General features: G+C 36.9%; 1 protein-coding gene across 1 annotated transcript in view; it reads right to left on the bottom strand.

Annotated features, from left to right (window-relative positions):
• Window positions 1–10721: 10721 nt before the first annotated feature.
• The window catches only part of LOC106877203 (uncharacterized), a 100219-nt gene continuing 90499 nt past the window's right edge, over window positions 10722–20441 (bottom strand). Inside the window, exons 7-8 of the mRNA XM_089365160.1 lie at window positions 18380–18466; window positions 10722–10857 (exon numbers count right to left, since the gene is read on the bottom strand). Coding sequence (XP_089221286.1) covers window positions 10790–10857; window positions 18380–18466 — 155 coding nt within the window. The 3' untranslated portion in view covers window positions 10722–10789. The remainder of the gene's footprint in view (window positions 10858–18379; window positions 18467–20441) is intronic.

The raw sequence follows: 20441 nt of genomic DNA on the forward strand, positions 1-20441 counted from the left end.
TATACTCTTCCAAGCACTATTCAAAGTCGAAGGTTTCACTTTATCCCATGACTCAACTATTGGGTTGGCAACTAAGTTCCTGCCGGTTTTTTTAAATTTTGGAATTTATTGCGTTTTTAAATTTTGGAATCTATTTTTTTAGAGAATTCTATTTTGAATCATTTTGGAATCTATTTTGTTTTTTTTCTAGTTAATTTTAGTTAATTTTTGTCTATTTTCAGATCATTAAAATGGAATGTCAAGTTAAGAAAAACGAGCATTTTCAACATCTCCTTCTTTTTGCTTTTAATCAAGGTTCTAAGGCCGCTGCTCACATTTGGGCTGTGTATGGAGAGGGTGCCAAAGCTGAAAGAACCACTCCTGATTGGTATGCCAAGTTCAAAAATAGAAATTTTGACCTCAAAGATGCACCTCGTTCTGGTCATCCTGTTGAGTTCGATGAAGAGCAATTAAACCAACTTTTGCACGAAAATTCTCGTCAAGTGACAAGGGAACTGGCAGAGAAAATGGAATGCTCCCACACTACTACAGAGAAGCATCTTCACTCGATGGGAAAGGTTCAGAAGTATGGAGCATGGGTTCCGCATGCTTTAAGTGACAACAAAAATCAATGAGCCACAATCTCCGCTGGTTTGCTTGCTCATCACCGCTCAACTCATGGACACAAGCAATGATTTCTTTACCAAATCGTTACTGGTGATGAAAAATGGCGCCTGTACATCAATATGAAGCAGCGTAAGGAATGGCTTAGCCCCAGTAAACAAGCGACACCACGTGTGAAACAAGATCTTCATCCATGTAAAGCGATGTTGTGCATATGGCGGGACTGGGAAGGGATTATCCATTATGAATTGCTTGAACAGAACCAAATGGTCAACACAGAATTCGATGTTCAACAGATGTAACAACTCAACACGGCTATTCAAGAGAAAAGACCTAATCGTCAGCATGGAGCTCTTCTGCTGCACAACAACGCCTGTCTTCATATCGCTAATATGATCAAGGAACCGATTCAAATGCAGGGCTGGGAAGTGCTGCCACACCCGCCGTACTCTCCTGATTTGGCACCAACAGATTTCCACCTCTTTCGATCTCTTTCAAATGCTATGCACAGAGTTTCGTTCAATACTGATGCAGAATTTAGAGTTTGGTTGGATCAATTTTGCTACCATACGAGATATTGAAAATCATGTTGAATGTTGGGAAGAAGTTGTAAACAACAAAGGTGAATACATTATTGATTAATTAGTTGTTATCTTTTATTAAACCTTTTAAAAAATTTAAATTTTAAAATATGGGAGGAACTTAGTTGCCAACCTAATATATTATTCACAGCGTTTATTATGTTGAATTTCTTCCTGGAGTCTTTAACTGTAGGTTTATCCTACATTGATACTTCATTTTCAATTCACATTTGTGGTGAGTTAACTTGGAAATTCCAAGCGCCAAATATAACCTTCATTTAAGTAAGGTAATCTTAGCCTGATGATTAGCTAAGTTGAGCACCCCTTGTTGAGTAACTGTTATATCAGAGGATTAGCCAGCTAAGAAAAAATGCATGCTGTATTTTACCCATTCCAATCCCTCAATTTAGATACATACATACGTGTGGCTAAAGCAAGATTTTCTCTGCCTGTCTCCCTAACCTCTGAGAGATTTTCGGTATTATTATACTAATGTGTCCATCTGTTCTAATTTAATTAAATTCTATGTCTTTGTGCAGCTGAAGATTGCTTTGCATTTTAAACTGATGTAATGATTACATTGTTCAATTAAATGGAGTTGCATGAAACGATTGTACTGCATTACCTCTGGATATCCTTGTTGCTTATTTTGATTTTAATCACCTTACTTTGAAATTGCATGGATAATACCATACTAAATTCTGGTGCCTCAACTTAAGTACCATATTCACCTGAATCTAAATTTTTACATACATACATACATACATACATACATACATACATACAGACAGACAGACAGACAGACAGATAGATAGATAGATAGATAGATAGATAGATAGATAGATAGATAGATAGATACATGTGTATGTCATCCTTTAGTGTCCATTTTCCATGCTGGCATTGGTTAGACAATTCAACTGAAACTGGTAAGCTGGAGAGCTGCACCAAGTTCCAGTCTAGTTTGGCTTGGTTTCTACAGTTGGATGCCCTTCTTAATGCCAACCACTCCAAGAGTGTAGTGGGTGCTTTTTACATGTCATTGGCATGGGTGCCTTTTACATGTCACCAGCTCTGGTCATGACTATGATTTCAATTGGCTTGATGTGTCTTCTCAAGCACAGCAAATCATCAAAGATCTTAATCTCTTGTCATCACTTCCATGAGACCCAACATTCAAAGATCATGCTTCGCCATCTTGTCCCATGTCTTCCTGGGTCTTCCTCTTTCACAGGTTCCCTCCACAGTTATGTTATGTTTATAGAGTAAAACAGAAATAAAGAAGCAAACAATTTGGTAAAACTGAACAAGGACATTTAATATAGCTATATAATATTGTTTTAATGTTGGCACTCCGTCGCTTATGACATCGAGGGTTCCAGTTGATCCGATCAACAGAACAGCCTGCTCGTGAAATTAACGTGCAAGTGGCTGAGCACTCCACAGACACGTGTACCCTTAACGTAGTTCTCGGGGATATTCAGCGTGACACAGTGTGACAAGGCTGACCCTTTGAATTACAAGCACAACAGAAACAGGAAGTAAGAGTGAGAGAAACTAGGTTAATATAATATTATAACATAATGAAAAGGTGTATATAATCTCTAACAGCTGTTTCTAGAATATCCCAGCAATTGGAAGTTTGTACCAAGTGAGGATTCCATATGTCATTGGAGAAGGAGAGGATAAAGAGATGTAACAGTGAAGGAACATTATACAGCAGTTGTACTAATATTATTATAGTTCATTTTGTCTAAATGAGGAGCGATCCATTTGAAATATGTATTCATGAAGTAAATCCATGTACAAATGAAAAGAGCTGGTGATATCCTTCCGATGGCGGTATATTCAGTATATGGAATCCTTGCTTGGCAAAAAGTTCCAATAGTTGGGATATTCTAGAAACAGTTTTTAGAGATTGTATACACCTTTTCATTATGTTGTAATATAATATAACTAAATATCCTTGTCAAGTCTTACTAAATTGTTTGCCTCTTCATTTCTGCTTTAATCTATACACATCCACTCAAAGAGGAGCCATTTCTAGCCACTTTAGAAAGGCAGTCGTGAAAACACATTTTCAACTGCAGTTTATACTGGAATTTTAGTGGCATACCAAATTGAGCTCTCAGAGTACACACCTATTAGCTTGAGTCACACTGACAAAAATACTTTATATTTGTATGTATGCATGAATAAGTAGATACATACACACATTTATCATAAAGACGTACACACATATATGATACATCAATACACCCAAAGTGTGCATTGATATATGTGTACAGAGTACATAGAGATTTATACACACATTCATACAAAAACCAAAAAATACATAGATTTTAATTCTCGTCTTTGGTTGTGATATTGTTGCTTTGATCTTCATGTCAGTGTGAACAGGTGTGTCCCAGACTGTTGTAGTTAGGTCATTACAATATACTCTGTTTTGTACAATCTTTTAACACTTTCTCTCATTTTTACCTATTAAATTACCCAACAGACATAGCTGCATAGCCACTTATGCCTGCATTGATATACACACACAACACACATTATGTCTACGCAAGACTGCACAGCCAGAAATGATGTGAACAATTATTTCTTTGTGATAATTACATAATCTGATGACTGTGTAATAGTCTCAATATTTTATGTTTGCAGCTTTTGTATGTGTGTGTAAAAAGGTATTATTCCTGCTTGGCTGAAATCAGGTCTTCCGTTTCTGTTTTTAGTCCAGTTTTTTGAGCCATTGTTGGTTTTCATGCCAAGTTACTTCCACTCTGTCAAGTCTTGCAGGATATTGGCCATGGAGTGTTTTTTCTCTTTAGTATATATCTTCTTTATTATATTTTGTAGTTCCATTTTTGATTTCATCTTTCTGTTGTGTTTTGCATTCATCTAAATACATTATTACTTTAATGTACTAAGTATCTATTTTAAACTTTATCATTTCCTTTTATATAGAGAAAAGGTTTTATTTTTGTTACTTTGTTTTGTTTGTTATGAAACTATTCAGTTTCTATTTGCTTGTTTCTATATTTTCTAGGCATAATGTAACTTCATTGTAAAAACTCTCTACTTGTATAAAACCTCATCTTCCTTATATGTTGAACAGATATATCCTGTCTATTTCAGCTTTAAAACAGTGAGTTCGGAATGCTGTGCATAGATTTCTTTTTATAAAAAAATTTTTAGGCTCTTCAATTCTGTTTTTTTTTAACAGTGTGGTTTGAGGTAATTTGGCTACTATTTTGTACTTTATCAAGAAACCAAGTAGTGACTACTTTATGGCTCATAGTTACAGTAATAGAGTAAGAAAGTATGTATACAGTGAGAATGTTGGTGCATAAAAGACCTGCTCCACAAAGTCAGTGTGTGACAGCAGTTGCACTACATGAGTAGATCAGATGTGGGTTCAAATTTGATGTTGGATCACAGTTTGTGGTTTTAGCAAAGTTAGTTTATAAAATCTGTGTGGGAGTGGGGGTGGGAGAGGGAGGCAGTTAAGTGGCTGGAAGATAACGATGTTCCTGCTTTTCCGAAGTTCTATGAAAAATGGGGTCTGGACAAATTATTCCTCTGGACTATGTGGGAGAAATTTCTGAATGGCATAGGACACAGTACCAGGTTGTAGTAAAAAGAACTTTAAATGAACCTCAATACTTAATGAGGTTTTCAGTATTGTGTTTGTTTTCATTTTTTAGAGATACAGTATGATATTCTTTTTATTATACTCATTTTTGTGATTGGGGTTATCATATAATTAATGTAATGTTTTACATCTCAAAGAAGTGTTCATAAACTACAAATAAGAATAAAAATTATCATTAAATTTTTTTTCTTTTTGCTCTAGGGAGTTTTGTCCTACACTCATGAAAAATGAGGCAGCTCTGATCAAGAATTGAAATTGGGTTACATTGACTTCACAAAAGAGCTCAATACTTCAGAATGACTCTTTATGATTCTTTTAATGTTCACTTTTCTATATTTTTGTGTTTTATCCTGGTACTATGCACATACTTCTAGCTTTCATAGCTGTCTTTCTTTACTTGATTAGAGTAAAAGAGTAAGCATTTTGTCTGATGCAATAATGATTCTGACAGCATGCTGCCTTAATAATAATGATAATAATAATAATTAGGAACAGCAAGGATTTGGGGATTGAGAAACCATGAGCATGCTTTCAAGGGAGATAATTAGAGAAAGACTTGAAAGACAACATAAGATCGTAATACTTCATGTAAAGTAAATATAACAAATAATCCAGAATCTTTGTCCGGTACTGGATCGATCCCAAAATCTAATCAGTTCATGCCAGTCACGAGGCCAAACATCCCTGAAAGTTTCATCTGAATCCATCCAGTGGTTCTTGAGACATCTTGTCCACAGAAAAACACACAAACAAACATGACTGAAAACAATACCTCTGCAGTCATTAAGGCACAGGTAATAACAATTATAAATGCCCAGATGCAGTACCAGGCAGTGGATCTCATGGCTTCTGATCTTAACTGATTGGAGTGTTATCATTTACATTGCTTTGTCTTGGTATAAAAGATGGGCTACGGCAAATATTCTGCTCAGTACCACAAATTTGCTCATCAGTTGTTTGACTGTAACTAGTTGAGTAGGTCCTTTGGTGGCTGATGAGATGAACATCTCTGATCAGGAGCAGAACATGTGTTGAGAGGGATTCGTTGGGGTTTGAATAATTCACCTCTGGAAACATGGGTGTTTCATTCAACATCCTTAAACAAACTTTATTCAAGGTCCTTTTGAGTGGGATGGGCCCCACCTGCAAGAACATACGCTGTTTAACTTGATATGAGATCACCATGTCATGCACATATGGTTTGTGAAGCATGTGCCTGGCGTACTGTTATCAGATGGGTAGTCATGATGGGTAGAATGGGCTTCATATATTTTACCCCAATGTCACTTTGATGGTATTCACTGCTCTCTCACTCAATAATAATAATAATAATAACAAATCAACAGGCCAAAGCATCTAGGAAGAAATATCAATATCTTACAGTAGATGTTTCCAATTTTTGTGCAGTGACACAAGGTTGCCATTAACTTCTGAGATTCTCGGAAAATTCTAGGATACTTGGAAAACTTCCATGCTTTCTGCCTTTGTGCAAAATTTTCACTTCATACATCTATCTTTCTTGCTTTTGATACAAACTTATCTAGTTCTATGATATAAACTTATTATTTTTAAATGATCTAAATTAAAACCTTCCATCAAAATTTCATATTTATGTTCCAAACACCATTTTAATAATGTTATTTTAAAAGTTTGTGATTATTTTAAGAAATATCTTAAACAAGACAACACATGTCAACAGATACACACTAACAAAAAGATGGAAATAATTTTAATATTATGCATGGTCATATTTTTTCCAATTAAACACATGCACTATAAGTTCAGTCTTTACTTCAATCTTATTATAATTATTTTAATTTTTTTGTCAAAGCTCTTTTGTCACATATCCTGTAACCTCTTCAGTGTCTCTTTATCCCTAGTGTCTCCTTTTGTTCTGCTTAGTCCATTTAGAAAATGTCTCCCCTTGTTCTGTTTAGTCCATTTTCTAAATGCACTAAGAATAAGAGAACACATGGGATAAAGAATTGCTAAATAGGTCAAAGGATGTGTGATGTGAAGAGATTTGATAAACTATAATAATAATAATAATAATAATAATAATAAAGCTGAAGTGAAGACCAAATACATTGTGCTTGTGTTTAACTGACAAAATATGACCATCCCCAAATATAGAAAGAAAGACCCCCTTTGGTTGTGAATGACCATGGGATTGCACCTAGAAAGTTCTCCTTCGAGGCACAAGTCCAGGCAAAGTTGTTAATAGAAGACCAGCAGTCATCTGTACATACCAGCCTCCCCTCTCCACGCCACCAGTGTTATCCAAGGGAAAGGCAAGGGCCGATACAGCTTGGCACCAGTGGTGTTACAACTCATTTCTACAGCTGAGTGAACTGGAACAATGTGAAATAAAGTGTCTTGCTTAGGAACACAACACACAACCTGGTCCCTGGGAATCGAACTCACTACCTCATAATTATGAGCCCAACACTAACCACTGAGCCAAATATAACAATAATAATTTTAATCTTTTCTTTTTATATATAATAAACCTTTTAAAAATCCAATAGTGATGATTTATTTTATTGTTTTAAAAAGTTAATGTTACCAACTTAGTTCCAAACATCAGTTTAATAATGACAGTTATAATTATTTTCAAAATTAATTGAAACAAATACTAACAAGAGCACTCAGAGAGTGCAAACCTCTGCCAAGGCAACACCAACGTCCTCTCAACGGTTAGCCAGAAATGATTAAAATTAGAATATCTGAAATAAAATTGACAGCTCTCACAAACAAGAATACTTGAAATGAACCTGACCACTCTCAAATATTAAGTAAAAAAACAGGAAAAATAATCCAGAATCCTTGTCTGGTACCGGATCGATCCCAAAATCTAATCAGTTTGTGCCAGTCATGAGGCCAAACATCCCTGATAGTTTCATCTAAATCCATCCAGCGTTTCTTGAGATATCTTGTCCATGGACAAACAAACAAACATGACTGAAAACAATACCTCCACCTTCGCTAAGGCGGAGGTAATAATGAGCTTTGTGTATACAGTGCTTAGATGCACAACTCATCAGAATAGAAGGGACAGAAAGCAGTAATAAGTGAAGTAAAGAAAGACAGCAATGATAGCTAAAACTATAATGTGGAGTACAAAATAAAACAGAAAAATAAAGAAAAATGAGCAGTAAGAGAGCCATAAAAAAGAAAGGTTGTATAGACATAACAGGGGTACTGTTGGTGAATTTGGAGAAGTATAGAATATTTGAAGGAGGCAGTGTTCCGACAGCTAATAACGATACAGATAGTTAATTCCATGTTCCATCAATTCTGAGCATGAAATGATGCAGTGTATTTTAACGGAAACAAGGTAACAAAAGTTAGAAAAATTTAACAAGTTTGTTTATATATAAAAATGAATTAAAGGTAATGTTTATATTACTTCATCATAATCCTTATTATTAGTGTGTGTGTGCATACATGCAGGTGTGGCAAGAAGCTTGCTTCCCAACCACATTGTTCCGCATTCAGTCCCACTGCATGGTACTCTGTCTTCTATAGCCTCAGGCCAACCAAAGTAAGTGGATTTGATAGATGTGTCTCCAACACCATAGAATGCTACTGCAAAACCAACAAGCCACCTCTACACAGGTGTTCAACATGCTAGAAACAGCAACCAAATCTCGTTTTAATCACACCTGACTGTATATATCTATATGAGGAAGGGAGAGAGAGAGAGAAAGAGAAAGAGAGAAGGAAGGAAGGATAGTGTGGTCTCAAAATACACTAAAAAAAAAAAGAAAGACAGGATAGTCACAACTGCAACACTTTTCATCACAGGTCCACTGGATTAGGACTTACCTGGTGCTAACTAATAATGATCTCTATATTCACGTGTGTACATACACACACCCATGCATTTAATAACAGACTGACTCAGCTCCACATCAACGTTTTGTGAGTATAGACACGCCCACAAAACTTAAAGTAATGTGGAGCTGAATAAAACTGCTATTATACACACATTATGTGTGTATGTGTTAGACATTATTACCTACAGGCACAGGCATGGCTGTGTGGTAAGAAGCTTGCTTCCCAACTACCTGGTTCCAGGTTCAGTCCCACTACGTGGCATCTTGGGCAAGTGTCTTCTGCTATAGCCTCGGACCGACACAAAGCCTTGTGTGTGGATTTGATAGATGGAAACTGAAAGAAGCCCATCATGTGTGTGTATGTCTTTGTATTTCTATTTGTCCCTTCTTTGACAACTTGTGCTGATGTGTTTATGCCCCCATAACTTAGCAGTTCAGCAAAAGTGATGGATAGAATAAGTACCAGATTTTTTAAAAAGTACTGGGTCAATTCATTCAACTAAAAATTCTTGATGACAGTGCTCCAGCATGGCCACAATCTAGTGATTGGAACAAGTAAAAGATAAACCAGGCACAGGCAACTTTTTCAAAGAAGCAGGCTACCTGAAGATAGAGTTTGCCATTAGGCAAGTCACATAATTCAAGGAAATTGTTTTTGTTAGAGTGTACCATTCAGAAAGTCCCTCTCACAGGCCATAGGCTACCCATGATTATCCTAAGCCAATGAAAGATGTCTATCTATGTGGTTGCTTGATTTCAAAGATATAGCAGTTAAAGCTCTCTCAATTTGCAAAGCCTGAGAAACAGATACTTTACACAATGTAGTACCCTATTAGGAAAGAACAAAAAAAAAAAAAAAAAGACAAGTTGATCAAGTATGGCTGTGTGGTAAGAAGCTTGCTTCCCAACTACATGTTCCAGGTTCAATCCCACTCTGTGGCACCATGTGAGTGGATTTGATAGACAGAAACTGAAAGGAGCTCGTCATTATATATATATATATATATATATATATATATATATATTATATATCTGTGTGTGTGTGGCTTTGTATCCATATTTTCCCCCACCTGTGCTTGGCAACTGGTGTTGGTGTGTTTATGTCCTATAACTTAGCAATTCAGCAAAAGAGACTGATAGAATAAGTGACAGGCTTAAAAAAAAAGTACTGGGGTCAATACATTCAACTAAAACGATTCTTCAAGGCAATGCCCCAGCATGGCCACAGTCTAATCATTGAAACAAATAACAGATAGCTGGAATACTCTGATGACAAGTCAGCTTACCTGAGGTTAAATAACAACAAAAATAATAATTTTAATGCTGACAAAGTATTAACAATAAAGACAAATACATTCTTTTGGTCTTAAACTTGGAATTTATTTATCACAGAATACAGTTTCCATATAATTCTGTTTTGTAGATATATGTTTTTTTTTATATATATTTTATTTTATTTTTCAGGACACAAACTTACAAGCATTTGTTTAAAAAAAAAAAAAAAAAATATCACCTCCTTCCAAAGAGTGTCTCCTGACTTTTGAATGACACACTGATAGTGGAAGTTGTTTTACTTTGTGCAATATGAAAATTATACAGAATATTGAATTGAAGAACACACAAAGCTTAGACCAGAACAGATTAAACATTTTTGTAACATGTCAGGAAGCAGAATTTTATTAAGGCAATTCATTTTTAAAACTGACACAAAAAAAAATAATATATTTTATATACGTATATACATATAGATCATATATATATAACTATATGTGTGTTGTGTGTGTGTATATATATATATATATATATATATATATATATATATATATATATATATATATATATATATGTATGTGTGTGTGTATATGTGTGTATATATATATATATATTATATATGTATAAATACATATAAAATAATCATGTTAGTGGCAAGCAATTTCAATGAGCAAAAGAATATGTAAAGGTTATATTCTAAATATTGAGCAGAAAAAGGGAGAATTTTGAAGCTTTTTTTTTTTTTTTTTTTTTTTGCAAAGTTTTAAGGAAACGAGGTGGGAGTGTGTGAGTGAAAGAGACAGAGAAAAATATCGTATGGATGAAACCACAAAATTGGTCTTGGTTTATAACTGTGATTTGATGAAAGTAACTACTTCTTCATAAGCCTTCTGGCAAGACTTCTCAAAGATGCCTGAAAAAAAAAAAAAAAAAAAAAATGAAAACAATTTCTTTTAAATAATTTCAAAACCACATATTTTGGAGGGAGAGTAAAGAGGATTATATCAACCCTCACCTACCCCTAATACTTGAATTTTATTATACTTTATTTTATTTCACCCTGAACAATGAAAGGCAATAATAATAACAATAACAATAGTAATTATAAAAAAAAATTAAAAACCCTTTTACTATAGCTACAAGGCCTGAAATGCTGTGGGGAAGGGGCTGGTTGATTACATCAATCCCATTACTTGGCTGGTACTTATTTTATTGAACCCAAAAGGGTGAAAGGCAAAGTCAACCTTGGTAGGATAATAATGATAATGGTTTCAAATTTTGGCACAAGGCCAGCAATTTCAAGAGAGGAGGTTAGTCAATTACATCAGCCCCCAATATTTAACTGGTAGTTATTTCATTGATCCCAAAAGGAGATGAAAGAGAAAAATCAACTTCAGCAGAATTTAAACTTAGAATGTGAAGACAAATGAAATACCGCTAAGCATTTCACTAATTATCCTAATGATTCTGCCAGCTTGCCACCTTCATAATGACAATAATAATAATTCTTTCTATTATAGACACAAGACACAATTTTGGGGGAGAAGACTAGTCAATTGCATTGACCGCAGTGTTTCACTGGTACTTAATTTATCGACCCCCAAAAGGATAAAAGGTAAAGTCAACCTCAGTGCAATTTGAACTCAGAACGTAAGGACAGATGAAATACTGCCAAGTATTTTGCCAAGCATGCTCATGTTTCTGCCAGCTCATAATAATTCATGCAATCTGTAAAGACCACAAAATTCCGAGTTCTATTTCACTCTGACACAATGATATTTTTGGCAAGCCCATCATATGTATATGTGTGTGAGAGAGAGAGAGAGAGAGAGAGAATATATCACTGTTCACTTCCTGTACATATTTTATGAGTTTTGGTTACTTTTTCTGAGGAGTTGTAGTGCACCTGAGAGCTGTATACAATAAGTTCATTATTCTATCTATCTATATCTATCTATCTATCTATCTATCTATCTATCGTAGGCCATCGATACTTGGAGGCCGTCCTCGAAGCGGCCGGCTTCGGTCCCGTTTTCTGCGGCTGGATGGCTGCCTTGTACACAGCCATCCATTCGGTTGTTCGCGTCAATGGACGTCTATCGGGACCCTTCGACATTGCACGTTCGGTTCGTCAGGGATGCCCCCTGTCGCCGCTACTGCCCCCTGTCGAGCCACTACTGCGGAAGCTGGCGACGCTGAGGGGCATCCCGTGAGAACTGGGGTGCGGGACGAGCATGTCGGCATACGCGGACGACGTCACTGTCATAGCGTCTAGCCACGAGCACATCGAGCTTGTCGGCGAGACGCTGAAAGACTACGAAGCGGTGACGGGAGCAAAAATCAACCGGGATAAGTCGGTGGGTTTGCTGCTCGGCACCTGGAGAAGCAAGCCCATACCGTCCGGCAGCGCCTCAGTAGTGGGACGCTGGACGGACGGTCCGGTGAAGTTGCTCGGTGTCTGGTTCGGTCCGGACCTGCAAACGGAGAAGAACTGGGACGAGATAACGAGTAGGGTGGCCACTCTCTGCCGGCAATGGTCCGAGAGGAAGCTGTCCCTAAAAGGTCGGGCGGAGGTGGCGAACGCGTACATCGCGTCCATCATCGAATACCGCCTGACCGTCGTGCCTTGTCCCGATCGCACCATCACCGAAATGGAGCGCATCCTCTTCCGCTTTTTGTGGAAAGGAAGCGTTCCGATGGTGAGGCGATCCGTTTGTTGCCAACACCCGCTGAAAGGAGGGCTGGGCATGCCGTGGTTGATGATGCGCAGACATGCGGTGAGACTGTGACATCTCCGGCTCTACGTAGACGACGGTGAGCAGGTGTGGTCGCCGTTTGTGCGACGCGCTTTCCCGCAGCTCGTCTCCATGACCGAGCTGCAGTCATGGATCAAAAAGAGGCCAAGGAATGGCGAATGGCACCGTGAGTGTCGCGTTGCTCTGCAACAACTTTGCCGTCCCAGGTCGACCTTGAGCGGCTGCATCACAATGTAGTCATTCTATAGGGGATTAGTGGAGGGCAGGTACGACGACGATCTCGGGGCGAACCTGGGCGTCGACGAGGAATACCTGACCCGCCTGTTCAGGACGACTTTCGGGCCGGGACCTATGGACAACTTCCAGAGATCCCTGGCCTGGCAGTGTTACCGAGAAGCGCTACCCGTTCGGGATAAGCTCTATAGACACGGCTCGCGAAGTGTGGGGCCGACCTGCCCGAGATGCGGTCAGAACGACGAAACCATTCTGCACGCACTCGTGCAGTGTCCAACCATTTCGGAGCTGTGGGCTTATGTCGAACGACTGCTGTCACGTGTGGGACGAGTCGGTTTATCAACCGAGTCTATCGTCAATATCGTCACGCCTCCTTCCTTTAAACGGGAAGGAAGAGCTGTATTTATCGTACTTGTGGCTATGGCGAAAGAATGCATCTGGTGGACGCGTCTGAAAGGATTAGAGACAAACACTTTCCTCTCTGGTCAATCGCTCATCAACTTTTTCAAGTATCACTTGAAAAGGAAGGTGAGAGTAGAGAGGCAAGTGTTGTCTAGCAAATGTTTCGAAAAATGATGGATACATGTAGCAAGAATGGCACGTATAAATGACGAAGCCACCTTGACCATGATTCTATAAAACGTCTTAAAATTTTGTAAACAGAGATTTACTTACGTTTCTTGCATAAATAAAAGGAATTTTATTTAACAAACTGTGACACTAAGGACCGAGGTTACCGTGGTCTTTTCGTAGGTTTTTCTTTCCACGGATAACCTCCCCATTTATTGGGAATTTTCTGTATTATTTCGTATTTTGTGTAAATACCCCAAACGTTTTGCGATGTTCTTTTTCCATCGTTGTCCCCACTTTTTTTTCTGCTTTGTTTTCGCCCCCCCCCTCGAAAAGAAAAACTCTACATTTGTATTTTGTCCCCTCTATGTTGAGCCCTGTGTGGCTAATAAAGAAACATATCTATCTATCTCTCTCTCTCTATATATATATATATATATATATTTATTTATATAAGGGCGTTACTACAGAATAATGCCACACACCAGACTTCCCAAATAAACACATTTTAGTATATATATATATATATATATATATGTATATATATATATATATATATATATATATATATATATATATAAATAAAACAGTGGTTTAAGAAGCTTGCTTCCCAACGTGGCATCTTAGGCAAGTGTCTTGTCTCCTACTGTAGCTCCATGTAACCTGGATGATCATAACCCATCCAAACCACGACAGTACAAAAAGCAAGCATAGATTGATGTGATGATGATCCTACCTTCTGATATACACAAGTCTAAAATAGCCTCAGTAATTTTTTTTTTTAATGTTAAGGAAAAAAGAAAGAAAAAGAATCCAAATGATGATGATGATGACCATGATGGTGATTTCCACAACAGTTCTGAATTGAAAATTGCCTAAGTATTATAATACAGTAAATTAGCTCAGTACAGAACTGGTGGTGGTGGTGGTGGTGGCGATGATGATGATGATGATAGCCACTACTACCACATCATCTCCACCGCTGCCACCAGCATTCCTTAATCAGTATCATGATGATGATAATGATTCTCATTTTAGTATTGAGCTCCAGATTGAATGAAGAAGTACAGCCAGTTTAACTACGTAACTGGAGCTCGTTTCATCAAAGCGAGTTAGACCCAGTGGAATATGAGCTTAGCAAGGGAAATAACCCACGATTGCAAGATGCTTTAGCTTGGTTTTTTCACATTTAATTTATTTTATTTATTTATTAGTTTCAATCTCTGCATCACCTAACAATAATAATCTTTTCTACTATAAGCACAAGGCCTGAAATTCTGGGGGAGGGGGACTAGTTGATTACATCGAACCCAGCACTTCTACTGGCTCTTATCTTAGGCAAAAATCAACCTTGGCAGAATCTACTATAATAACACATGTTTTTGTTTTTCTCTGTCACAATTGAATGAGAAAGGAAGGGGTAATAGATGATATGTAAAAGGAGCTGTATGTGAATGTGTGTGTGTGTGCAATGAAAATGGGATGACGAACATTCGATGCTGAAAAGAAAAATCAAACAGCATTTCAACTGTGTGAATATGTGTGTATGTGTGTACAAGGGAAGTATGTGTATGTTTGTGTGTGTGAACCAGCATTCTTTCAATAACAAACAATGATTGATGTCACATCTCAAAAGACAACCACTCGATAACATTGACAAGTGTGTTAATTTGATTTACCTTCCACATTCTATCTTTTGTCCTTATTTATATATGTAATAGTGGAGGCGCAATGGCCCAGTGGTTAGGGCAGTGGACTCGCGGTTTCGATTCCCAGACCGGGCGTTGTGAGTGTTTATTGAGCGAAAACACCTAAAGCTTCACGAGGCTCCGACGGGATGGTGGCGAACCCTGCTGTACTCTTTCACCACAACTTTCTCTCACTTTTACTTCCTGTTTCTGTTGTGCCTGTAATTCAAAGGGTCAGCCTTGTCACACTGTGTCACGTTGAATATCCCCGAGAACTACGTTAAGGGTACACGTGTCTGTGGAGTGCTCAGCCACTTGCATGTTAATTTCACGAGCAGGCTGTTCCGTTGATCGGATCAACTGGAACCCTCGACGTCGTAAGCGACGGAGTGCCAACATATATGAAATACTACAATTAACCGTCATTTTTGATGGCACGGGACCAGCTAGTTTGAAAATAAAGCTGGAAGAAATGATGCTAAATATTTTGTTCAGTGTTCTAAAAACATTAATTTCTAACTTCCACAAATAGTTGGATGGTTGATTTCTCCAGGATCCTTTTGATTGCTATTTTATTCTGGTAGACCCCCATAGCCATTCAGTGTTTAAAAACTAGTTTTATAGAAACTTCTTTCGAAATTCTTTTATTGTTTCTGGCACTACATACCAATACATACATCTAAAACAAAATTTTTTCAGAAGCCCTTAAAACACTATTGCAGATCTCTGATTTACTATTTTGTTGAGTGGATCCCCGACAATTTTATATGGACCCTCAGGGGCCATATGAGCCCTGGATGAGAACCACTACTCTACATCATATATAAAGAGGTAGAGGGTAGAGAGTAAAAAGGGAGATACAGACAGAGCTAAAATAAGAGGTGCAGGATGAGTGCACATACTAGTTTTGTTGATAGGCAATGAGAAAAAGAACACTACACACTGTGAGAGAGAATGAATAGTAGAGGAATAGGATGAGGAGGAGAGGGAGTAAATGACAGACTTATTAAGTGAGGAGTTATACAGAAGAGAAATTTGTTTCATTTCATTTTATTTTAAAGTAAATATTTTTCTTCTGAAAGAGTGGAACAAAGCCATGAGTGGATTTGGTAGATGGAAACTGAAAGAAGCCCATCATGTGTATATGTGGCTTTGACCCCCACCACCACTTGACAACCAGTGTTGGTGCATTTACATCCCTGTAACTTAGCTGTTTGGCAAAAGAGACCAATATAATAAGTACTAGGCTTCAAAATATAAGTCCCAGGGTCAATTTGTTTGACTAAACCCTTCAAAGTGGTGCCCCAGCATGGCCGCAGTCAAATGACAAACAATAAAAAATAAAAGATATCGGGTCACAAAAGTATACTTCCAAAGTTATCCATATTATGTTATCTTTTACTTGTTCCAGTCACTGAATTGTGGCCATGCTGGGGCACCACCTTGAAAGGTCTAATCAAACAAATCAACCTTGGTACTTATTTTTTAAGTTTGGCACTTATTCCACTGGTCTTTTTTTTGCCAAATCACAAGTTATAGGGACATAAACCATCCAACACCAGTTGTCAAACAGTGAAAATAGGACACACACACATACAACAGGCTTTTGCACAGATATTGTCTACCAAAATCACAAGGAATTGGTTAGTACAAGGCTATAGTAGAATACACTTGCCAAGATGCCAAACAGTGTGAGTGGACCTGAAACCATATGGCTGCAAAGCAAGTTTCTTAACCACACACCTGTTTGTGCCTATATGACATGTAACATTCTAGTAAATCATAAGTATATATAGCAATACATGAGCAGTGAATGCAGAGGAAGTGTGAAGCTAGAGTGAAATGAAGGTAACATTCTTCACAAGATGGTTATGCAATACTGGCTTCAAACTTTGGCACAAGGCCAGGAAGTTCAGAGGAGAGAGCTAGTTGATTACATTAACCCCAGAGTTCAACTGGTATTTATTTTATTAACTATGAACGGATGAAAGGCAAAGTCAACCTTGGTGGAATCTGAAATCAGAACGTAAAAATGGACAAAATGCGCAGCATGCTAACAATTTTGCAAGCTTGCCACCTTAGATGGATGTTATTAATTTCAAATTTTTGCACAAAGTCAGCAATTTCAGGAAATGGAGTAAGTCAGTTACATCAACTCCAGTGCTCAACTGTTACTTGCCGCCTTAGATGGGTATGTAGTATTAGTGTGCATGAACAACAGAACCAAAGGAGGTGAGAATACAACTAAGTATATGAGAAATTAGATGTAATATGAGAGAGAGATAGAGACTGTCTTGATATGAACATGTAATTTAGTTATAGGTGATAACAGACGAGTAGAGACATATCAGAAGATCCAATTGGGAAAGACAGATTGAGGAAAAACAAGGGCAGAAGTGGTGGTGAAAGTTGATCTCATGATGCTGAACCTCACAGAGGAGATGACAAAAGAAAGCAACATATCAAAAGATGTGGTGGAGAAGATCTGTCCAATCCATGCTTGCACAGAAAAGTGAATGTTAAAATGATATTAATAATAATGATGATGTCTTCAGTTTTGGAGACTCAGTGAATCTGACGAGAATGTAAAACATCAATAAAACAGTCAAATATAACAGTGAGATTTGAGATGGATTCTTTTTTTTTCTAAATCCTTGAAAACAATCATCAAATTAAATTCTTATGACATTTCACTCTACAATTCTTGTTTAAGCCCCAGGTCCCAGTCCAAGCAGGCTTCTGATTATAGACATTACAACCATGATGTAGTGTCTTTTAACCCTTCAGCATTTAAACCAGGTTAAATATTCAACCTATTTTACATTTGAACTGGCCAGATCCAGGCTCTCACACCTATCCTACAATGTGATTCTAAAAATAAACAATCACATCACCAAAATCTTAAAGCTACAAAATTATGCACGATTAGTTCAAAACAATGTGAATAAATAAGCATTAAGTTTGACAGAATAATCTGAATGTTATAGGGTTAATATAACCAAAACTATTATCCAACATGTTCTCCACTTTCATATTTACCCTGTGTAAGCAGAAATATAATCAAAAACATTCCTGTCATAATCATTGTGTTAAATTTTTTTTTTCTACCAGGTCAAACAAATTTACATGCTCAGTTTGTGACAAAATTAATTAACTAGTTGACATAGGAAAAGTAAAATAAATTTACCTGGTAAGGTGAAAAAGCCATGAACAACACCTCTGATCAGAAGTGATTTTGATTTTATGCCATTCTCACGAATTTTCTTCCCATATTCTTCAATAAATAAACAAAAAATATGTGAATATTTGTATTAAAAAAGAGACAAATGAAAATCACACATACATAAACTAAATATGTAGTAAGTTTCACTCATCACTGAGTGAAAGCTAAGTTCTAAGTATACCATATAAGTACACACATGCACGTGTGTGTGTGTGTGTGTGTGTGTGTGCGTGCAGTAAGCTTCCCAACCATATGGTTCTGGGTTCAGTCTCACTGTAGTATTTTGGGCAAGTGTCTTCTACAATGCCTGGTCAGTGGATTTGGTAGATGGAAACTGAAAGAAGCTTGTTTGTTTGTGTGTGTTTGCCAACACCACTGGAGTTGGCCACTGGAGTTGGTTTGTTTATGCTCCTGTAACTTGGTGGATTGGCAAAAGAAACCAAGAGATTAAGTTCTTTCTTGTCTTTAAACCCTCCAACGCGGAGTATATGCCACTTATAATTGAATTCCATGTCGCATAATTTTTTGCTTCTGTGCTTTATACTCTGCCATGAATGTCTCCCTTTCTCTAGTTCCTTTTGTGTTGATCTATGCCACGAGTTCTTAGGCCTACCCCTCTTTCTATATCCATCCGGATTCCACTGTAAAGCACTTTTCGCTACATTTGGTGTGTCCTTTCTAATTGTGCTACCAATCCACTTCCACTTTTTCTTAAATATTTGCTCCCTAATCAAAACTTGATTCGTTCTTTGCCATAGCTCCATATTGCTTATGTGTTCGGGACATCTAATTTTAAGTATACTACGCAAGCACCTGTTGATGAATGATTGTATTTGCTTATTTGACTTAACTGTTGTTCGCCATGTCTCAGCCCCATACAAATAACATATTAATTTACCAACCAAAGGTTTCCAGAGTCAAGAGATTAAGTACCAGGCTTTAAAAAAATATAACTACTTTGAAATGTTTTTGTTGAATGTATTGACCAAAGTAGTGTTCCAGCATGGCTGAAGGCATCTATATATATATATATATATATATATATATATATATATATATATATATATATATACTGGAGTAAGCACTGTCCGATGAATGGGAACGTGAAACTCAGAGCAACAGTCTTGTTATATTTCTGCTACTTTTAAATAAAGTATATATATATATATATATATATATATATATAAGCATTATAAGTATACAAAGTTATGTTATTACAGGTTATATAAATATTACTGGAGCCTTAACAGTGCTTCATTTCCTTCCCTAACTTATACTACATAATATATCTAGATTTTGAGTCAAGATTGATCTCATTTGCTAAAAAATTACCAACACTGCATTGAAACTACCCAGTCAGGCAGAACCTTCTTTTCCTGGCCACAGAGATGCTGCTGCTGCTCCACCATTATTTTAATGTCCATGCATAGGTCAGACATACAAATATTTTCTGTATCTTCTAAGTAGTGTATATCTAAGAAATTGTCCCAATATCAATATCTGGTTGAAAATGAACCTTTTCAAAATACCCCTTACAGGCATGTAGTGATTTTTTTGGCCATTCTAAAAATTTCAGAAAACTTGTTTTGATTTAACTTTCATGAGAATGGTCAAACACATTAAGTCTGATGCTCAACTGAGTCTTCCAATTTACTAGTAGAAGTCACTGAATGTTTTTATTTCTTTTTTTGAAAATACTTTTGAATAAATCTATTCTATTGTGAAATAGTTTAGCATGTAAATATAGAAGTTTGTTTTTCATCAACAAACTTGATTAACGAGTAATAGTGATCACCTTTTGGCTGACAGATTGAAAAATTAATTTTTTGTAACTAAACATTTTCAAACTTCGTATATTGGTAGAATGTATCACATAAAACATCTTTTACTCTTGGCATTGTTGAGAAAATTCTGTATTTTTGAACTTATTTTGTGTTAAAGTTGTTGTATTTCGGTAATTTCAACCAATCAATGACGGCTATTGAGGTGAAAACAATTACTGCTATTGTTTGTCAACAACAACTTC

The sequence above is a fragment of the Octopus bimaculoides genome, chromosome Z (genome assembly GCF_046866305.1).
Source record: "Octopus bimaculoides isolate indiv1 chromosome Z, ASM4686630v1, whole genome shotgun sequence".
Lineage (NCBI taxonomy): Eukaryota > Metazoa > Mollusca > Cephalopoda > Octopoda > Octopodidae > Octopus > Octopus bimaculoides.